The following is a 22128-nucleotide window of genomic DNA, read 5'->3' as shown; positions in this document are numbered from 1 at the left end:
CAAGGATTTTAAACTGTAATAGTCTGTAGCTATTTATGGACTGTCAATATTGTTGCATTATTTTTGAGTTGTTTCTAATTCAGCTTTTGATAACCACAGATAGCTATTGGGGGTGTGTGAGATGAGGAAGCCAAAATTGATCTGATGAACAGATTAATGCCATTTTTTTCCTAGGTGCTTATGATTAAAAGTTTGTATGCATTAGTATTTTTGGATATACTTTTAGATATACTTTTAGAAACTGTTGTTTTCCTTTTTTAAACACTTAACTTTGTTTTAAAATTCAAGAGGAGTTATTATTATACACAAACCATTTAACTTCTGTATTGTGCCCTTTTACAAAAAAAGTGGAACCTTGGTTTGGAATGAGGAGATTAAGAGCACAAGAAATGAAAATAAATGCCACCATCTTCACAAAGAGAGCTCAGCTTTAACAGAAGAAATGCAGGCTGCAGACTTGCATTGGGAATGAGGGAGAAATCAATTATGCTTGCAAATAGTAGCATAAACATCAATTTTTGCTACAGTATGATTTATTAAGTCATGAATTGAAAGCTATGATCCTTGACTAAGATTACTTACTATCATCCAGTAAGTTAGTATTTAACTTTTTTTTTTTAGGTTTCAAAGCCCAGTTAAATAAAACTTTGCAATTCTCTTTAAAAACTGCACATTATTTCCCTATTTGATACTGACTTTGATGTCTTTGATGTTGCTTTCTTCTTTCTTCTCCTAACTTAATATTGTAATAAGAGACAGTGTTTCTATGTCATAGGAACAAAAGTGCTCATTTAGGAAAAGTATTCTTATTACTAGTTTTGAGTGGAAAGAACGTGTAGTCTTCATCATGGATTTACAGTCTTGAAGCTTCTATGGTTTACTTGAAAATAATGGATGAATTGTATCAAAGTAATGACCCTTTTAATAATTTGCAGGCTTAGACTATAGTTACTGAGTAATTCTGAAATTATTTGGGGTTTTATTTCAGTTACAGGGAGTGTTCTCAAAGCTGCTGGTATAAACTAGGGGTTAGCAGATTGGGTCAGTACCTGTTCTTCAACCTGTGTATGGTATCTTGAAAAAGTGTAAGCCTGTCTGTTACTTATGTGTTTGTAATGTATCTCTATGACCTATATGAGACAGAAAACTCTGGAAGGGTGTGTAGCATATCAGAAAATGTAGCTCTCTATGGGATTGCCCAGCAGCATCAGGATGTTGCGTTGAGCAGAACAGGAAAGGGTGATGATTGATCACTGCAGTTCTGACATGCAGATAATTGGTAGTGGAATCCAAATAACAACTAGCCCTGAAGCTAAGCTCATCATAACATCTTACTAAAGTATATGTCTTTTATTTATTTATTTTTATTTCCATCTCTTCCTTTCGGTCTCTTTAAAACTTTCTTCCTCAAGAAGTCATCAGGTCTGAGAAAAGCCTTGTTTATACCTGCAGCCAATTGTGTAAGGTACTTCTGGATGGCTGTCCATTATTGATAATGCATTTTCTTTTCCTGCTGCTTTGTTCAGATGACAGTGCCTCTGCTGCAAGCAGTATGGAGGTCACAGACCGCATTGCCTCTCTGGAGCAGCGTGTCCAGATGCAGGAAGATGACATCCAGCTGCTCAAATCTGCCCTTGCTGATGTGGTCCGACGCTTGAATATTACAGAGGAGCAGCAGGCCATGCAGAACAAGAAAGGACCTACCAAAGGTTTGCATTTCAGACAGATGTAATATAGATAGTGCAGTTCAATAAGTGTTGCATATGTATTAAAATAGGTTATTCATTAGATCTTGAAATATTCAAAATAAACAAATCAAACTCTAAATAAAATACATTTGAAATTCAACCTGTTAAAAAGAATACATAGAAATCCAGATGGTTAAATCTTTACAGTTTACATAAAGCAGCAAAGCATTTGCATTTTCTTAATGCTTAATCCACAAATTACATTTAACCATTGCTACCACTTCCTTACTTCTGATCAAGGTATTTTATAAAGTCTTTAGGGAAGGCATTGTCTTCTGTGGGTGAAATTCCTAATAGGCTAGGGCTTTTTGGTCCTAAAAAATGAATTAAACATAAGTAAAAGGTAATTAAAATTTAATTAAAAATATCCTAAGTGTCTATGGATCATACAGACATAAGGCAGAGCTCTAAGCTAGCACAGAGTTGACATGACTAAGGAGATGGTACAACACCAGCTGCTCAGCTATGAAAGAAAGGTAGAGCTGTGTTTGTTGCCTGACCATGTTCCAGAGCAGCAGAGCCAGCAGGATACAAGGTGTGACAGATGTCACTGCTTGGCAGATTTCTGTGCTGTGCCCACATGCCACAATGTGCTCTCCTGTGGCTCCTGCTCTGCAGGAATGGGTTTTCTGTGTACAATTCAGAAAAGATGGACCTGGACATCCAGCATTTCACAGGAGTAAAGGTTTATTAGAACTCAACCACTGTGATTTACTGTAGTGTGTGAGGCTGCAGAGGCCTCACAAGGTATTTTAGGATAGTCTTAGGAGTAAGAGTGGTGGCAACCTAGATGTGGAAAGAATGTACCGACTTCATAGGCTCTCTGTTGTCTAACTTAAGAAGTTGTTTCTTTTGGGGTCCTGGGATGTATTAATATTAATTAAAACCTTATTTTGCATGAGAATTATGTTGCCTATTTATGGAGTCATAATTTTCTCAGTTTAAAGTTAGGACTTTCTTTCATCTTGGTTATATATTTGTGACCCTGCAACAAATATGTAGTTCTAGTAATTGATTTAACAGACTAGGTAGGAACTACTTAATTTGGTGAACTGAGATGTCATGTTTATTACAAAGTTTTGTGTCAGGAGATGAGGAAAGCTGAAAGGGACAGAATTACAGACCCAAATAATTGTTGTGTCTCATGCTAGCTATCAGATGGAATAGGCACAAAATATCTGTGATCTTGTCTTTATGTTCTCTTCCCTTTCTGTTGTAATCTCCTTATTTTGTCTTTGTTTTATTGAGAAAAAAAATTAAAATATCTGATAAGTTAAATGTTACTAAAGATAGCCTCCACTGTGATAAATGTTCCATCAAATCCGGTTTTACAAGGAATTAAGAAGCTTCATGTTGCCTGCAAAATAGGTATTATCTGATGCATGGAGGAAATAAAGTCTAGTAATTATCACTGAGTTTTAACCAAATCTGTTCTTCATGCCTGCTGGCTTTACTTAGCAAAATACAAACCAGATTTGCATGGATTCTGTGAGCAGAGTTGAACTGTAAGTCAGGAGAGGTTTTCTTGGTCATGGCAGACCACTAGAGCCGTAGTTCAATGCACATTGAAGAAAAGCTGCTGTAAGCCTATCCCCCTGTCTTTTATGACTGCTCTTGTAGGGATTTTTTTTTTCTTTGTTTGTTTGTGAGGTTTTTGTGTATGTGTGTGGTTTGGAGTTTTTTTTCAATGTATGTATTGCAGGCCTGGTTCTTAATGTGTGCGTGAAATTACAGTGTAAGATTTTTTATTGTAATAATGCAAATAGAGGACTAAAACTGTCAATTGCTCTTCCATTGCAAATTACCAAAATTAGCCCTGGTATTTGCCAACAAAACCCACCTAATTTCTGGAGAAAATTGCTACTGTGACTGTTTATGTAAAGAACTTTCACTTTGCTGTACATCAGCTGTATCATTTACTGTATGGTCAACCTTATTAAACATGAATTATCAACACGAAAGAGAATCTGAAGTACTCGGACCACTTGCTTTTTTTCTAGCTGTTTTGTCAAATATGATCTATTTCACATAATCACCTATTATTCCTTTGTAGGCACAACTACTTTATAAAAAGTTGTATGCATTTATTTAGTAGAAGACTAATTTTAGTTTGGAATAGCATTATGAAGCCTTCTGATGGATACTCTTAGTAGAGGGGCTTTGTTAAACATGGGAGGAGCTGGAGTGGTGGCTTCTCATGCCCCTTGGGCTGCATGGACTGAACCTGGGTTTATTTTCTTTATATTGTTTAATGACTAATTCCACATCTGGAATTTTTAAAAGTGGTATTTGATCCCACAGAGTGTCACAGAAGTTGTATCCATGCAAACTGGGGTTTGAAGCATACTATATGCTGCTGTTATCACTTGATCTATAGATGAAGTAGATCAGGATTAAGTGTGTGTATATTGGGGGAGGTCTGTGCCTTTGGAAAAACAGGATACCCTCAGTACTGTATAAAGTCTGGAACAAGAATCTTCATGGGACAAATGCCTTTATTTTTTCTGAGTACTTCAGATTTGAAATTAATTTAAAGATATCAAGTTCCAGCCTTTCAAATCTATAATGGAAAAAATCTTGAGCTTGTTTTCAGTCTTTGTGCTCTTGAGCTAAGCAGCTTAAAAGCAGCATACATCATGGAAAGGGAGAGGCTTATCTTGTCCATTTGTGGAGCTCCTTCCCTAATAGTGTTTTGAGTTTTTGTTTAGTTGTTTGGGTTTTTTCCCTTTCCTCATTTAATTCTACTTCTTGGTGGAGTTTCAATATGGCTTCCTGCCTTTGTTTTACTTGTGTTTGTTGTTCTTTCCTTTTGCAATTATTGGTTTGTTTGTAAACTTAACAGCCCTATTAATTCATAGATCAGAGTATGATTAAAAAAGCTGCTGCTGAGGCTGATAAACTTGTCAGTCCTGCTACCACAGGTAAGACCTTGAAGCACCAGAACTTCCAAAATAAACATTACTGACCAAGCAGTAATAGTGTGTTACTGACTTCTAACAGCAATGACATGTTTGGGATTGTGTGACTGTGATGCCAGTTACCACTAGTGTGAACTAGCTGTTGTAAGTAAAACTAAATAGCTCCTGAGTAAACAGTGGATTTATTGAATAATGCACAATTTTTCTGTATGTTGTGCAGGAGATTCATGATGTTGCTTTCTACACTAGCTGACCATTTAAATCTCTATTTCCAGAAGTGTGGGTTGTGGATTGGTGCTGGATCTGAAGCAAAATTTCTGTTAAAGGTTGCAGGGTTTATTCCTGGCTGCTGCTAGTTTTGATTTCATAAGGTTAGGAGTGTAAACAGACTCAAGCTAGCTCACTCCAGCTACTCTTTAGTAGTCATTCTTTTTAAATAACTACAAATAAGGAAAATACTTTAATATAATTTTTTTTTAACTTCAATTACTGTTCTAATTTGTCTTCTCAAAATCATTAAAGTTTTGTGAACTACAGAAAGATTGCCAGGAGACAGGTCCACAACTTCTTGACTGTAGCTACCTGTGATTCTGTAAAATGCAACAGAATCAATTTTATGCTTATGGATTAATTGCAACAGTGCAGCAATTAAGAAACAAGCAGCAGAGCTTCCAGCACAAAACTGTAAAAAGAAATTAATATACTAAAAAATTCATAAAGAAGAAGTAAATAGAATTATATCTGAATTCACTAATAAAAAAATAAATAGAGGCTTGGGAAGCCAAGTAAACTTCAGATGTTTTGTATAAGCTCTAAAGACAGCATTAGTCACTTAAAACACATCATGGAAGGCAGGGCTGGAAGGCACCCTCAGTGAGCATAGAGAAAATTTTATTTTTATCTCCTTTGTTGACTTTCTTTCCTGTCATCCTTCAGTCTTCTAAGACAAATAAGCCTCATTCCTTCAGTATTTCCCTTATAGGTTGTTTTCTAAATTTTTCTCCTCTGAACAAATAAATGAAAATATGTAACAAGTAAGTGTGCATTCTAACAGTTTCAAGAGAAAGTTTGTCTTGCAAGTTTTCTCTAGTATACTGTATGTAGTGACAGTCTTCTGAAGGCACAGTTTTTCATGTCTATCTTTTTGTTCAGTATATGAAAACTTAGGGTGAACAAGTCAATAAATGCTTGCTGTCAGTGCTACAATAAGATGTTGTTACAATATGACCTATAACTATATACAATTGGTACTGTTTCAGTTTAGCCTTTTAGTCCTTTTATCCTTGGCAGTCTTTTTTAAAGAACATTTCATAGGTATTCTCCCTGCCATCCTCTCCAAGTTCAATGAAATTTTATGTTCCTAAAGTGACTTGTTACTGCTGCCTTCTCTCAGGTGGTGTTTCTCTGAATCCAGAGGCTTTTGGCATCTTTACAATGGCTTGTAATACAAAGTCCTGTCAAATTTCAAGTGATTCAAGCTTTTATCTTTGCTGTAGAGAGAGCACTAGTCATGTTTGTGTCTGTGTTTCAAGGTTATGATCCACAGTAGTATTTGTGTTGGTACTCATTGCTTGCAGTTTTAAACACTGTTTTTGCAACTAACTTCTAACTACTTGAATTGGACTTTTCATTATTCTAATGTTAATTACAGCTATGACACATAGATCCTTTTTTTGAGCCAACATTTGATCAGAAGAATGTAGGTAGATAATATCAGCTTCACTCTTCTGATTTCAGGAGCTTTTTCTGAATAAAGGGTACAAATTCCTTCTGTCAAACATAAGCCCACATTCCATGAAAAAAAGACCTTTTAGAGGGAGTAGAAATTTCTTAATAGATAATTTGCTTGTGGAAAACCTCCAACAAGACTGAGGGATGAAGAGCAGGAGTTTCTGGGATGACAATTTGCCTTCATTTCTTGCACTCCTCTGGATGCTATCCAGGTGGGCAAGAGGCTGATGCTCCTTTGACAGAGCAGGACTGGTTTTGTGCTTACAACTAAGCTCCTTAATCTAGGACAGAGTTTTTACTTGATAGGACTATAATTATTATGAATAATAATAATTTTTAAAAATTCCTAAATATTAAAACCCTCATCTATGCTGAATTTGGCTATAGTGACACAAAAATGGCATGTGACATGGAAAATTTAAAATATTTTAGTGTTGTTTGCTAAAGAAAAAACATAGAAAAGTAAATGAAGGCAATGATTTCATCTTATGCTTGTTTTACAGCAAGACCACTGGTACAAACCCTGCCTTTAAGGACTACAGTTAACAATGGAACTGTATTACCAAAGAAACCAAGTGGCTCTTTACCTTCTCCATCAGGAACCAGAAAGGAGACTGTATCACCAGCAGCAAAAAGGTAGGCATCTATAAGAAACCTTACAACCATGGAATTGAAAACATGGTATAGCTCCTGTTTTAATCTTCTAGATACATAGTTTTTTTACTTGCAAAGCAGCAGACTAAATATTTAGTTCGGAAAGAAAAGGAGATGGATTTCATTCTAAGAGGCTTTAAATTTATTCGTTCTAATTACAATTAAGGTTATTATCATGAATATTGAAAGAATGCACAATGCTTGGTCTTACTGGTTTGTGTACATTTCTTGCTTTTAAGAATTTAGCATAGGGATAATAAAGCATTTCTACTGTGCTGTTGACCACCATGATGTGAAAAGTGGTGCAAGAATTCTTTGAGTAGGTAGTAGAAAATATATAGATTGCAGAGAAACAGTGTTGTCATTGCAAATCAGTATGTTATCTTCGGTGGCTTTCCCTCACTAACAAAATTATCATATAAACTGCATGCACAGGGTTAGCAGCATCTCAGGGAGGAGGAAAATTCTATGCCTAGCACATATTTATGCAAATGAAAACATCCATCTTTAGATATCTTATCATTAGCATGTATTAAGCCCTTTTAAAAATTACTGCTCTGTCCCAATTTGCTTTGTGTGTAGCTGTTTTTAAATATACTAAATGTTTTATACATCTGGGTTATAAGGAATGGAATGGATTGGGTGAAGCAAGTTCAAGTTATATGTGGCAGTTATTGTGATGCTAATCTGCTGTGTGGTATGTGTGTAAAAGATCATAGTGTGGGGTTTGGGGTTTAGGTTGGGGGATTTTTTTGTACATTTCTTTTGTGTGTCTCCTCATATTTTTTTTAGTGATGATGCTGTCAGTTCTGAGGGAGGGTGAATTGTAGAGATGAGAGCATCAACCTGCTAAGATCTGAGGTCTCTCTCTTAAAATTAATTTGTCCTCAAAGGGGAGATGGTGGCTAAGGATATGCCAGTTTTTGTTACTGTGTTCAAGGGGACTGATTTTCAAGAAACTCCAGGTTCTGTTATTGTAGAGAGAAGTTACATTGTGCACAATTAAATTTGGAAAATGCCATATTTGTTTATGTCACAAAAATGTACTCCTGTGAGTTCTTAAGAGCTGGAGCTTGCTGCAGCTGTAGGCTTTGGCAGACTGGTCTGAATCAGACCTTAACAGAAGAGAAGGAAAGTAAATACTGTCCAAACTTTCCCATTATTAAATTTGTGGAGGTTTGAAAATGGGTGAAATAACTTCCCTTTTAGAAAAGGAGATGTAATTGTGTTTAAAAACAAGTCCTAATTAGTACATGTTGAATTTTAAAACACATTTGTTCTTCCCAAATTATTTTTTTTTTAATAATTATAATAATCTTGTTCTTCCTAATTAAGTTTCAATTATAAAATATATGAGAGCACCAGGCACTGGGAGACTTCACCTGTGTACAGAGGGTGTGATTCCTGAGTCTCTGTGCTCTGTCTCTGGGCTTCAACATAGGATATTCTGCCCCAGAGTAGGGTGGGTGAAGTGCAGGTCAGGATCATACTCATGCCTTCTCTATTCTTGGAGATCTTTATGGGAGTTCAGGTGTTTCATCTGGTATTGCCTGTAGATATTATCCTAGCTTAGGATCCCTGTAGGTAAGTGGCACCCTGTATTCCTTTCACCTGACACATGTGCAGCCTGGATACCCAGAATGCCAGTGGGAAAGTCCTTGCAGAGCATCCTTAGGTAGTATTTGTAGACTGCCTTGATTAATGTGTGAGAAGTTCTTCCACAGGCCAAGTATTTAGTGTCCTTTTATTATGCTTTGTCCCTTCACATCGCTGAAGAAGCTAGGCTGAAGGTGCTTTAAATATGCAGCATGAAAATGTGTGTTCAGTTTTGGAGAAGAAAAAAAAATATATGGACAGTTTTGCTGAACTAGGTGAGCACTTAGTAAGAGTGCTTAGGAGGGTGGGATTGTTTCATGTCCTGAAAAAAGCAGTTGTAAATTCAGATACTGTATAATTATTGCTTCCTTCAAATGCTCCAAAATTCTATATTGGTGTCTTTAACATGAAAATGTTCGTTATTGTTACCTTTATTAAACTATATTAAAACATTTTTCTATGCCTTGCCTATAAATGTACTTCAAGAGGAATAAAGTGGAGTGGCAAGAACCTCATCAATTAATTACTGTACAAAACATTTTTTTGGTAAATTATTCTCCAATAATTTAACAAGGAACCTTGAAATAACTGATCAGATTTCAGGGTTTTATAGTAAATGATGTTCCACATATTCGGTATTCAAAGATGATATAGTAAGTGCTCCAAATATCTTTCTTGTATACAGTCAAGTAGAATAATTCAGTGTGCATCCTTAAGATTAATTCAATCACACTTTGTATTTATATTGAACTCTTTTACCTTCAGAAAATGCATGTATTTATGCATAAAACAGTAATGGAATTACATCAGCAAAATCAAAGAGCTTCCTTTTTCAAGTGGTAGGACTTGTTTGTTTGTGTTAGAAGCTTCTCTCAGTTGCACAGTTTACAGATTGTGGGAAATTTCAAGCTATTTTTTACTTCTGATTTCTATTAAGCAATGCTCTTTTCTTATGAACTGCTTCTAGAGCTGTGGCTAATTTGTAGTGTAGATATTCTTTAGTCCAAAATATGGTCATGTGACACACCAGCTGAAAATAGTCTTAAGTGTTTATAGATGTTTTTAAACTTAATTTTGACATGAACGCTTTTCATATTTTTCTATACAACACAGGTGCACAGCTGAAAATGTAGAATTTGAAAAGTGAAAGTTAAAAACAACAGTAGGAAGGGATTTTTTTTTTTTTCTGACTCATCTTCTAAACTTTTGATGTGCTGCTGAGACTGGCAAATATCAGCTACGATTGCAATAGTAAAAAATAGCATCTTCCATTTTTTTCTTATCTGTGACCATATAGCCAAGATAAAGTGCAGGTGAATGGAGTCCTTCCCAAATGTTTTCCTGCCTTATGCAAAGAGGGCTTACAATCAAATATTTTCTAATTACTCTCTTCTATACTTAGCACTGTTTAGGTTAAGACTGTATGATGTCCAATTGAAATGACATCAGTCTGTCCCTTGAAACAGTTTGTTGTGCATTATTTATGTAAATATAAGCAGATAGTCTGCATAAGTGTACATCCATACATTCTCTGGCTTAGAGATAGAAGTATTTACTGATATGTCTGCAGACATAATCTTATTTCATACTGTATGAATTGTATTATATGTGTTAGTTAACTCATTTGAACTCACTGGTTGGTATATGGCTTATCTGCCTTGCTGGATTACCAAGGAGATGTGGTTCAGAGTTCACTGCATTTTCTGATTTCCCATTTAATATTTGAAATGGAAATTACTTCTTCTGGCAGAAATATAAAATTGGAGGTAATAATAAATGCTTGAGGCTGAAAGGGTGGAGCTAGCAGGCTTTTATTTGAGTTCTGCCATATATTCTCTCAATGACCTTATGCAAATCATGTAACCTCTATGCATATTGCTTTTCCTTATGTAAAACATGTATCTCTGGATATCAGTAGGTTCTTATAGGACCTAATGTGATAATTAGATCCAGATCTTGCAAAGCACTGAGTAACCTCGGCTGACTCTGACTTCAATTAGAATTGAGGGCACCAAACCTGGCTTCAGCATTCAGATCTCACAGTCAAAACCCAATTATCCAGGTTAAGGAAAGACTGAAATAACTTGAATAGAGCAAAAGCACAAATCCAAAACATGGATCAACTGGATTATAATAGTATATGGTGGTAATACCTTGCAAGATAGAAAACCTGATGATGCTGGTGGTACTGGGATCAAAAATTGTGGTCAAGCACCAAGAGGAGCTGCTGCACTCCAGCTCTGGGGACCATGTGAACACAGCTCTGGGTGCCAGCCAGCTAACAGAGAGCTGGAGTGATTCTGAGAGGAGTTGAACAATCACCTAACACAGATGAACAATCAAGAATTGTCTGGCTTTGAAAAGTGTTTCTATGTCATCTTCACAAGAAACCTTTGATCAGAGGATTTGATTTGAGTTTTAATATATTTTATAATTCTGTGATTTAGAAGTATATGAGCTATTTTGAGTAACGGGTTTTTGAATGCTGCCATAGTTTTATCCTAAACTTTGTGCTTAGAATAACTATGTGAAATTTTCATTCCAAATAAGATAAGTTTAGTGTATTGTGAGCAGAACATTCCCTTCCCCCCGCACTCTTTCTTTGGCATTTAATGTGTCTTGAAGTTTGCTGCTTAACACTAAATTTGTCTTTGGAATTTGGCCAGTGTGTAGTAGTGATGTTTTGTGTTCCCTATTAAAACCTAAGGTTTTGTGACTCATCTGGGATAGCTTTGTTTCCAAGAGTTGAGGGGGGGAAAAATAAGTAAGGGAGGAGAAAGCAGACAGTACCTTTCCCAGTAGGGATGCTGGTGCAGACTGCAGGCTTGCACATGCTTTGCCTTTCAAAAGGAGACAATCAGTCATTCTTTCTCCCCCAGCAGATTGCAAAGTATTACAATGGTGCAAAACTCTGACAATGGAGATCAAAAGGAAGAAACAGGAACAAAGAAAACATAAAGAGCTTTGTTTGCAGAGAGAATAAAATACTTTAATATGATAAATTCCTGTTCTTCTAAACTCTAAACACATGGCCCCTAGGAAATTGTTCAGTCGCCTGGAATTAATGTTGGGGGGCAGCGATGGTTTGTAACTGGCACACACACAACACACAAACTCTGAATCAAACCTTCAGTTAAATGCTCTGTGTAACACTCATCTCTCAAAGAAAATGGTTTAAAATATTTAGAATATAAATGAAAAAAGAAATCCCTCTCCATTGAACTTCGAGTGGAAAAACTATTACAACCACTTCACAATATCTCTAACAATTAAAGTTATTAGTGCATTTTGCTCAGAGGCGTAATGAAATTAAAGTCATATGTTATTCCTGAGCTCATTCTAATTGATTTAAATGAGGGTCAGAATGAGTGCTAGACAAAATGCCATCAGTTTCTGTCTTAAGAGCATTGTGCACTGGTTTTTAATTTCTTTTATTAAAAAGCTTTTCTATTTTCCCAAGTAATTTTAGTAATAAGGTATATATCTTTTTAATTTTGGCCAGATTTGTTCACCACAATTCAGTAATGCAACTGCCTGAAACATTCATGCTATGCAGTGGTTTATGTATGTATATATGAGGATTTATTTTCTTGTCTTTGTTGTTGCTTTTTTAATAGTATTTGTCTTTTAGCTGGATCATCTGTCGTGTTCCTTCAGATAACCTCTTTGATTTTTGTTTTTAATTTTATTTTTGAGTCACTTTACAAATGGTCAGTCTATGGGGGCACTGCTGAGATTTTGTCATTCAAAGATACATTGGTGTTCTTAAATGTATGGTTTGAAATGATCAAACATCTAACTGAGGCAATAAGCACTTTATTGTTTACTCTTGCACGTGACTTCATATCTTGAAAGCATGCAATTTTGTCTTTTAATGTGTCTTGTAAATGTCTTGTTTCCACATTTTATTGTTGCATTCACTTTTTATTCTGCTTTGTTTACGCACCTCTCAATCTGGATTAAGCAGGTCTGTGAATCTTCTCAATGCATGCAAACTGAAAAAGCCTGCTCTAAGGTGAGGGATCCTTAATAGCTTTGTAGTGTTGAAGTTCAGTTGTTTTTCCTTTCCATTTCAATTCAACACATAGAAAGTGGCTGTTTTAGTAAAAGCATTAACATGATAGAACTGTAATTATTATTGCCATTTTTAACATTTCCAGAAGTACATGTCTAAAACTTCCTCATCATTGATAAATGCATCACACAACTTAGATAATAATAACATCAGTGGTGGTAATCTGCATTATTTCATACTAACATAATTTTTATGATGGGGGTATTAGACTACATTGCTGCCTTAAACAAGTTAAAAATTGTGCAACTAAATATTATATTCTTAAATAATTGCAAATTCTCTCCTTTCATATCACTAATGTGCAAGCCAAATTCTGTTATACTCTTACAAACCTATAAGTTAAATTAGTATTTTTTGTAATTTTAAATTCCTTCTCAGATGGCAGTGTATCTACTGTAGCTGTGGATATAATCACTGCTGTTTAACAGTCTAGCTAACAAAATGTTTATAATGCCAAAAGTGCATTAATATAATAGAGTTGTAATCCTTGTTTCCAACCATCAACTAATACTTCTCACTGGGCTTTTGTTGTTGTGGAAAGTTCAAAATAAAATTTGTCAGAAGATAGCATTACTAACTAGTTTAAGCAGTGATGGACATAAATCATAAGGTCTTAAAAAAAATTTACACCTGTGGTTGAAGAAGTTTTTATACTGATATGAAACTTCATTATTCAGAAAGAAGATAGAATTAAACTTCTAAATTTTAGTCCCACCCTTTCATTTCTTATCCTTTATTTCATCTTTTGAATGTTGACAGCGATAAAAATAAAACTCCAAGCAACATAAAATTAGTTTCAAATTGTTTATGTAACTTGATTTTTTTCTCAGATTATTATACTTTGATAATGTCCTTAATTTAATTTTGGTGTAGGCTGATGTTGACGCTGCTTATCCTTAACAAAGAAAATATGCATCAACATAAGCCTACACTGAAATTTTCCTAACCAAGAAAGGATGTCAAAATAAAAATTTGATCCTGACAAATCACAGAGGATTGTTTCTGTAATTAATGTATATAATAGTGGAAGGCACATGCTAATAAAGCTATTATATTTGGAATAAACATTTTCAGTATCAAAGTTTTATTTTTTAACTGGAGTAGTATTAAATTGGATGATGTTATGAGATGTGGGGAGAATAGTTAAATATTAACAGTAAATTCTTTAATTGACTAGAGAAGGTTTTTTTCATGCATTTGACATTGAGATGACTTGGATGATGTTAGCCTAGTGTAGGAATTACACTTCTGAAAATAAGACAGAACTAAATTCTTGTTGCTGCCTTTTCTCTTCCCCTATGAATGTATTTTGTTCTGTCTTTGTGTAATTTTGCATTCTGCTTGCTCTCTTACATTGCTTTCTCCACAGAAACACTATTTTTTTAATTTCAGCTTAATCATTTGAAGCTTGTTTTTATTACAAGAATGCAGCACTGAACATCTATCCCACCATCGCATGTACCAGAAGGCTTTTTTGTCAAGCTGCCCGAGATGCACCTTAACTTGCAGATCCGCCCCTGGATGGGCACTGCCTTCTTTTCAGAAGGGCAATTTCTTTCCAGAAAGACTCTGGTTCAGGTGTTCCCATCATTTCTGTAATTGAGTCTGATTTGAGATGTTGAAACATTCCCCTCCTTGCTGGTAAAAAGACATGGGGGAGCAGAAATAAGTTTGGGGTTTTTTAAAGCAGGTGGTGTACAGTTGTTAAGCTGAGCATTTCTTGACCAGACAGAAAAGTCTATCTTGGTTCCTCTAGTTATGGAGAGCCATCTTACACCATGCATGAAGTGGGACAGAGCCAGAGGAGCTGAGATGACAGGGTAGTGATAGCTGTTAGGAACTGCTGGGGAAGTTTGGAGTAGTCCTCAAGAATGAGATGAGTATTCTGGTAAGCAGAGCATCTCTGGGGGGGTATGGGGGCTAAGGGGGAGGTGGCTGGGGATGATAAAAGGTGTGGCTAGGGTGAGACTGGCCTTAAAGGAGAAAGTACTGAAGTTTTCACAGTAGGATGGAGGATGTGGTTGGGATTTGGGTGGAGAGATGCGAACTGGAAAGCAATCATTGGTTGTCCCTGGTTTCTGGGGTGAGAGAGCTGCTGAAGGTAGTTATTTAGTGTGGGGATTGTATAACTTAAAGCAGATATTTTCATTGTGCTTTCTGCAGGAGAGAAAATAGTACAGGCCTGAAATGGGAGGGAAATGAGACCCTGACACTGAGTCATGTTGTTCAGCTGCTGCCATGGGGGTGATTCCTGCCCCAGTCTGGGTATTGCTGCCTGAACCTCTGCTGCAAAGGACCTGCAGCAACTTGTAAAGCATTACCTGCTTTGGGACCTCACCCTTAGCTCCTCCCTCTCTTGCTAGGAAGCACTTCTTTAGGGATAAGTGCTTTGCTCAATAATTTGTCTCCTGTAAGGTGTAAGTTCTGGATGAGCTTCTCTTAATTTACTAAGTAACACTGCTTGTATTTTGACTCCCATTTTTCCATCAGGGAGAGCTGGATGTCTAAGAGGCACCATAAAGTCATGCAATAGATCCCTTCATAGCTATCTTTGCAGGAAGGATGGTTGAAGAGTGAGAGGGTAGGGTGAGCTTTAAGCCTTAGAGAAACCTCCTGTCAGGACATGTGAGGAATCCAATCTATTCATACATGTAACTAGGAAGCTTACATTTTTTGTCAACAATAAAAAATGCAGACTAGCTCACCATTAATTGCAGTTTGGAGTATGTTAAAACTAGCTTTGAACCACAGAGTAACTGATATTGGATGAAGACCCAAAGTTAGCTTGCTTGTGTTCAAATTTTGACATACTTTTGGCATTCTCTGTAGTCTGGCTGGAAATGTCAGGCAATATGCTTTCTCTTTAAATCTTTCACTTCTTCGTGAGAATCCAAAAGTTAAGATGTATGGAGCGGTAGTCAGATATTTGAAACGTGACCCAGAAAAGTGATTGCAACTACTCAATGAATTTGGTTTAGCCCATCTAATGTTTTATGATTAAGGAAAAAGTAGTATGTTTATCTCTGTTGCACCAGATACTCAGCAAAACTCTTACATAGGCTCTTTAACAAATCAAGTTAAGATTTTTTTTAAAAAATCAGTTATTTTTTTAGGGTTAGTGTTCTACTTGATACATTTCTCATAAATATTTATTGTAGAATATATACTTTTACAAGTGCCGCTGTGAAACTTGCTCCTTGTTTTATTAGCACCATTAAGAGAACCAGTTCAGCTGAGCGTGTGTCCCCAGGAGGTCGGAGGGAAAGCTATGGAGATTCCAAAGGGAGTCGCAACCGCACTGGTTCCACCAGCAGTTCATCTAGTGGTAAAAAGAACAGTGAAAGGTAATGTCATCTAAGTATCTAACCCCTTTCTCTGCCTCCTGCTCTAATAGTGAAATTAGTTTCTTTAGTGAACTTAGTTTTTCTTGTGTAAAATATTGGAAGCTTTTGTTTTTACAAAGCTCCAATTCTTGGATCAAAGTATGTATTAAAACATTTGAAATAAAACAGGTTTTCATATTTAGACTAAATTTTGTTTGCCTTATTTCCAAACTATAAACAGTATGAGAACTTAGAATTTCCCAGGAAAGTTCATAATTATTAAACATGTATTTTCTAATATCTTAGTTATTTCCTTTGGTCTTTATATTCCTGACAAGTGCTTCTTTGAGTTTCTGGTTGTGGTGCATTGACCCCAGCTGGCATCTAAGTATCACACAGCCATTCACTTCCTGTCCCCAGTGGAATGAGGAGAAGAAAATAGGAAGAGCAAAAGTGTGAAAACTCATAAATCAACATAAAGGTAGTTTAAGAAGTGAAGGAAAGAGGACGAAAGACCAAAACAGTTGCTGAAAAGCATTCAGTCACCACATCGCACATGTAGATTGATGTCCAGCCAGTCTCTGGGCTATGAGTGCCTTGATCTGACAGCCAGATTAAATATAAATGAAGAGAGAGGTTTACATGCAAGTGCTGTTCAATGAAGCAGAATGAAGTGATGCCTATCTTTGTGTATCTTTGATCATGTTTATCTGTATTGCTGACAGCACAGAGAAAAGAGGATATCTTGTCCAAGGGTTTCAGATTTAGGATAGCCTTGAACAAATAGCTGTTTCATTGAGGTTCATCAGTATTGTCAGTATAGGTCAAGCAGTTCTTTCCTGTATTTCCTAGTCAGAATTTAGTTTCAGCCATTTCACTTGACTTGTTCTGTTGCAGTTTCCTTTGCAAGAAATGGTGTTGATGGTACTATTTAACTTTCTCACTGATGATGTGACCATAAAAACACATTGTTAATGAAGCCCAACTAATAACTTAATTTACCTGCTCTCTTTCGGCATCAGTGTCATTACACGAATCATTGTCAATGGTGTGGCACAAAATATTCCTTCCTTTTTATCCCTTTAGCATATTTGCTTGAGTAACGAGTGACTGAGCTGATTGTGTACTATTTACAACTCAGATATGGGTGATTACATTATTAATAGCTAGGTTTCTGGCCTATGTTTTCAGCCATGAAGCAAGACAGCAAGTGTGCAAACCATGGAACATAGAATAAGTTATGGATTGGGATAAAAGGGCAGACTATTGAGGGTGGCACTTTGTGGCTGTTTGCTACAAGCTGCCTGAGCAGGGGGACGCGCATTGTATCTTTTACAGGCAGCTTGAAGCAGCCTCAAAGTCACAGGCCCTGGTTCTTGTGGGAGACTTTAACTACCTGGACAGATGCTAGAGAAGCAACACAGCAAAGCTGTGGAGGTTCCTGGAAAGCATTGATGGAAACTTCCTGTCAAAGGCAGTGGAAGATCCCACGAGGAACAGTGTGCTACTTGACCTTGTGATAACAAGCAGGGAAGGCCCTGTTGGAATGTGAAAGTTGGAAGCAGCTTTGGTTGTCATGACCATGAGCTAGAGCTCAGAACCAGGAGGGGATGAAGCAGGGTAGCAAGTAAGATTTTAACCATGGACTTCGAAAGTCCTAACTTTAGCCTGCTCAGGAATCTTGGAAGAATCCTGTAGGAGCAAGACCTGCAGGGAAGAGGGATCCAAGAGAGCTGGTTGATATTCAAAGATCACTTCCTCCAGGCTCAAGAACCATGCATCCAGATGAGCATCAGGAAAAGTGGGCAAGAGACCTGCATGCATGGATAAAGGAGAAGGTGTTCTGGTGGACAACAGGCTGTCTGTGGGTCATGTCCAAGTGTGCCCTGGTGGCCAGGAAGGCCAGTGGAATCCTAGGATGCAATAGGAAGAGCATTGCGAGCAGGTTGAGGGAGGTGATCCTATATAAAATCATAGAATTGTCAAGGTTGGAAGAGACCTTTTAGATCATCAAGTCCAGCCATCCCATTCTGCTCTTCTACTTGGCCCTGGTGAGGCACATCTGGAGTGCTGTGTCCAGTTCTGGGCTCCTCAGTACAAGAGGGACGTGGAGCTCCTGGACTGAGTCCAGCAGAGGGCTACAAAGTTGATCAAGGAACTGGAGCAGGTCTTACAAGGAAAGGCTGATGTAGCTGGGCCTGTTCAGCCTCAAGAAGACAACTGAGAGGGGACCTCATTGATGTCTACAAGTATCTGAGCAGAGGGTGCCAAGACGATGAAGCCAGGCTCTTTTTAGTAGTGCCAAGCAAGAAGTAGAGGCAATGGGCAGAAACTGATGCACAGGAATAGGAGGGAAAATGTTTTTACCATGTGAGTGACAGAGCACTAGAACAGATTGTCCAGAGAGACTCCCTCAGTGGGAACTGACACAATTCTGTGCCATGTGCTCTGGTACAACCTTGCTTGAGCAGGGATGTTGGACCAGGTGAACAACTGTGATCCCTTCCAACCTGACCTGTGCCTCAGTGAAAGGATTAGCAAATTAAAGGAATACTGGAAAAATTTAAATACTATCAGAAAAATGTTATAAAATTATAACCAAGGAAGAGATAATATTTACACAAATAACATGTTGTTTGCATTCTGCATCTATGCATGTGAATGAAGTTTTGATAAGCCAAGAGAATTCCAAAGGATTGGGCCTTCTGGTACTTAACGAAAATTTGACTCTTAGCATCTGATTTTTTTTCCCCTTAACATTTTTGTAACATAATTGTAAGCAAAAAATAACTAATAGATGTAGGTTTCATTTTGTCTCTAAGATTTTTTTATTTCAAGATTTCTAAAAGACAAATATTACTGAAAAAAATACAAAATATCCATAAATAAATATTACTTTTGATAGAAAAAGCCATCTATTATTAGTTTACTTAGGAACAAAGTGTCTTTCTGCATGTGCAGATTTGAACAAAATCTTTTCTCAGACCCTTGTAGAGAATGTATATATGCACACATCTGAATCAGCAAACCAAGAATCAACAATCTTAGGGACAAGTGAGCCTGAAAGGTTTGAAAGGCGAAACCAAGCAAAACCCATAATGGCCAGTGAAAGGACAGTTAAAAACCAGCTCACTCTAATTTAAGCTGCAAATTCTGTAAAGTGTTGCAACAGTGTGTAACTTCATGCAGCTACATTGCCTTGGTGAAGTCGTTAACATGGAGCTGCTATTGTCTGTATGGATCTCTTGAAATGGCTGGATATTTTTTCTAAGGCCTTGCTTTTGATTTTGCATCTATTTATAACTTCCTGCTCTATCACACATATCAAATTGTATCAATAGCCATTATGTGATGACCTCATTGATTAAAATAATTTATCTTCTATAAACAAAACAAACGTCTTATGGATACTTAGATGGGTCGACTTGTTTCTGCAATATGAACAGCAGTTATTTCACCTATCAATGGTGAATCTCATTGTTTTTTTAATTTGCTGTAGTAATTTACTGTAGTTTTTGAAAAAGTTTTAACAAACATGATCCTACAGTCCCCTTGCTCTGTGTAATTTATCTTATATAAAAAATTGCATTAGATCAAGTGCCAAAAAGATTAATTCAGTGTGTGTTATGCAGTGGAGGATCTACAGATCAAAACCTAAAACAATACAGTGCTTTGCAAAGTCAGTTTTATGGATATATCTCTGATCCTGCTACCTGTTTAAGGTGACAATTATCTGAAATTAGTTATATGTTAATCCTAGTAAACACATGAAGTGAGACTATTAGATTATTCACTTAAATTAAGGAAAGGCATTAAATATGACTTCTGTGAGCTATATAAATGTACTGTACACTTAAAAATTAATTCCAAACTAGCTGAGAAATAAAAACATTGCAACAAAATAATGGTTATCTGTACTTGAGATCCCTTTTTAATTTTTACATACTATTTCAACAGAAACACAATGGTTATATCATTTTGCAATTGTTAGGCCACAAAGGGTTGAAATACTCACTTAGGATTTGGGGAGAAGGTCCAGCATGTAAGGCATGCAATGGTTAAGTAAAGTGCAAGTATTCCAAGGAACTAATCAAGAGCATGTGTTAGATTACCTCAACTGGTGTTCATGATGTAGGTACAGTCATTGTATGGTTAGAGACTTTTCCCTTAATTTCTGTCCCATGCAGCCTGTTCAGCACCCCAGCTTTCACATCCTTGAAGAATGAGTGTCCTTATCCTGTGGAAGAGGCTGGCTAAAGACTTGCCTTATGCTTCCTCTCGAAACAGAGCAACCATGCAAAATACAAAGCAAGAGTTATGGGAAGGAAAATGATGATTGTGTACACTGGGACTAGGACTGTCCCCCAAAAGCTGACAGGATGTGTGAAGGAGTGAGGAAGAGTGTGTTAACCTAACCATCTACTCACAGTCTGTTTGTACCCTTGACCCCTTTGCATCCCTTCCAGCTTGAGATATTCCATGACTGTTTTTGAAAGCATGGAGGGTTGTAGGCTGTTATGCAAAGCCAGGATGCTATAGAAAGCTCTTTCAAGCAGCTTTAAGCATAAGGAGATGACCATAATCTCCCATGTTGCTGTCAAGTGTCCCTACTCCTGTAGCTATCAGCCAGGAGTAAGCCTTCCTGAGGGTTACTTAAGTAGGATGTGACTCAAGTTCAGGAAAAAGGGTAGCCAGAGCTGTGAGCTGTGTGTGGTTAGGGATTGTATAATTAGGAAGTACAGATGATTTGCTTTATTACTGTCATGAATCAGCCTTTCACATTTGCTTGATTAGCTTGAATAGGTCGGCACGGTCTGTTCAGAGCTAGGGACTGATTTGTCTCTAATATGGCAGCATTTCTGACTAGTGCTTCATCCCATAAGGTTTCTTTGTTTTCTAAAAATATCTTCATTTGTAAGAGAAAATGTTCATCTTGGTGTTAACAATGGCAGCACATCATGCTATTTATATAAATGACATTGGCTGTGTATGCCAGCTTGAAGCATGTATTTTGATGCATGATTAACACAAAGGCTGATATTGTGGAAAGTTGCTAAATCAGGAGTAGAATCAGAATTAATTTGGTTTAGGTTTATCATTAAGTAAAGTATTTTTCTCAATGTAAATGTCAAACCAAAGCAAAGGAAAAAATACAATAGAATTATTTGCTATATCTTTCATTGTAGTGAGAGAATCTTTTATGCTTAGATAAAAAACCTGTGTGCAAAAATCCAACACAGTCTTGTTTCTTTTTTTGATTTCTCCTTATCTGCCCACTGCAGTCTAGGGGAGGGTGTTGACATGGCATCAAGCTCTAGGAATACTTTGTATTTTAGCATTTCTCCATCAGAATGATGGGGGATTCACCCATTTTGGGATCACCCTAAGAAATGTACAGCAGTTATCTTATACTTCAGAAATTTTATTGCATTAAAAAAGAGAGAACTAGGAAGAGAAATAACTGCATAATACAAATTTGTGTCCCTTCCATTCTTAATCAGAAACAACACCCTCAAACTTGATTTACAGGGGCAAAAGACAAAAACAAGTGACTGGACACAAATTTCTTAACAAAGATTCCTTCCTTTTGGCTGGGGTAGTACTATCCAGAGAGCTTATCAACCTCCTGTATGTATTTTCCCCTCAAGTTTTCCCAAAGAAAAACCCATTTTCAGTTGTCTTGCAGGCAGCTGTGCAGTGACAAATAGAAGACATTTTAATCATGGTTATGTGCTTTCTGTGTTTTACCAAGTACTGTCATTCACTCGGGAACAACTGGGCAGCTCCATGTTTTATGTAAAATCTTTGTATAAAACAGGATTCAAACTTTGATTTGCTCCAGGCTGGAAACAAAAAAAAAGATACAGCTGTTTGTGGCCAGTTTCTGTGTTCTCCTGTAATTGGACTAACTTCACAGAAGAAAAGAATTTGGTAGTTAGTAGAGGAATATTTATAATATTGAGAATGTAATGAGAATTGAATGTTAAATGCTATCAAGGATGTTTACTGGTTTTAACTGTGTTTGCCTGGGGATTTATTATGTAAATAATTTAATGAAAAAGTATTATTATTCATACATGCAC

The 22128-nt window shown here is 36.7% G+C and overlaps 1 protein-coding gene across 7 annotated transcripts in view; it reads left to right on the top strand.

Moving 5' to 3' along the window:
- Window positions 1–22128, top strand: part of EML1 (EMAP like 1) — a 121199-nt gene that overhangs the window by 68705 nt on the left and 30366 nt on the right. For 3 of the 7 annotated variants that reach the window (XM_021549677.3, XM_021549676.2, XM_021549675.2), the window contains exons 2-5: window positions 1527–1709; window positions 6901–7033; window positions 12615–12662; window positions 15932–16066. In XM_021549677.3, coding sequence (XP_021405352.1) covers window positions 1527–1709; window positions 6901–7033; window positions 12615–12662; window positions 15932–16066 — 499 coding nt within the window. The remainder of the gene's footprint in view (window positions 1–1526; window positions 1710–6900; window positions 7034–12614; window positions 12663–15931; window positions 16067–22128) is intronic. The other 4 variants (XM_021549678.2, XM_077783967.1, XM_021549681.2 and 1 more) reach the window with 2 other exon arrangements.

This window comes from Lonchura striata, chromosome 6 (assembly GCF_046129695.1).
Source record: "Lonchura striata isolate bLonStr1 chromosome 6, bLonStr1.mat, whole genome shotgun sequence".
Lineage (NCBI taxonomy): Eukaryota > Metazoa > Chordata > Aves > Passeriformes > Estrildidae > Lonchura > Lonchura striata.
Note: the sequence above shows the minus strand (reverse complement) of the source record. Positions and strands in the feature narration are given on the sequence as shown.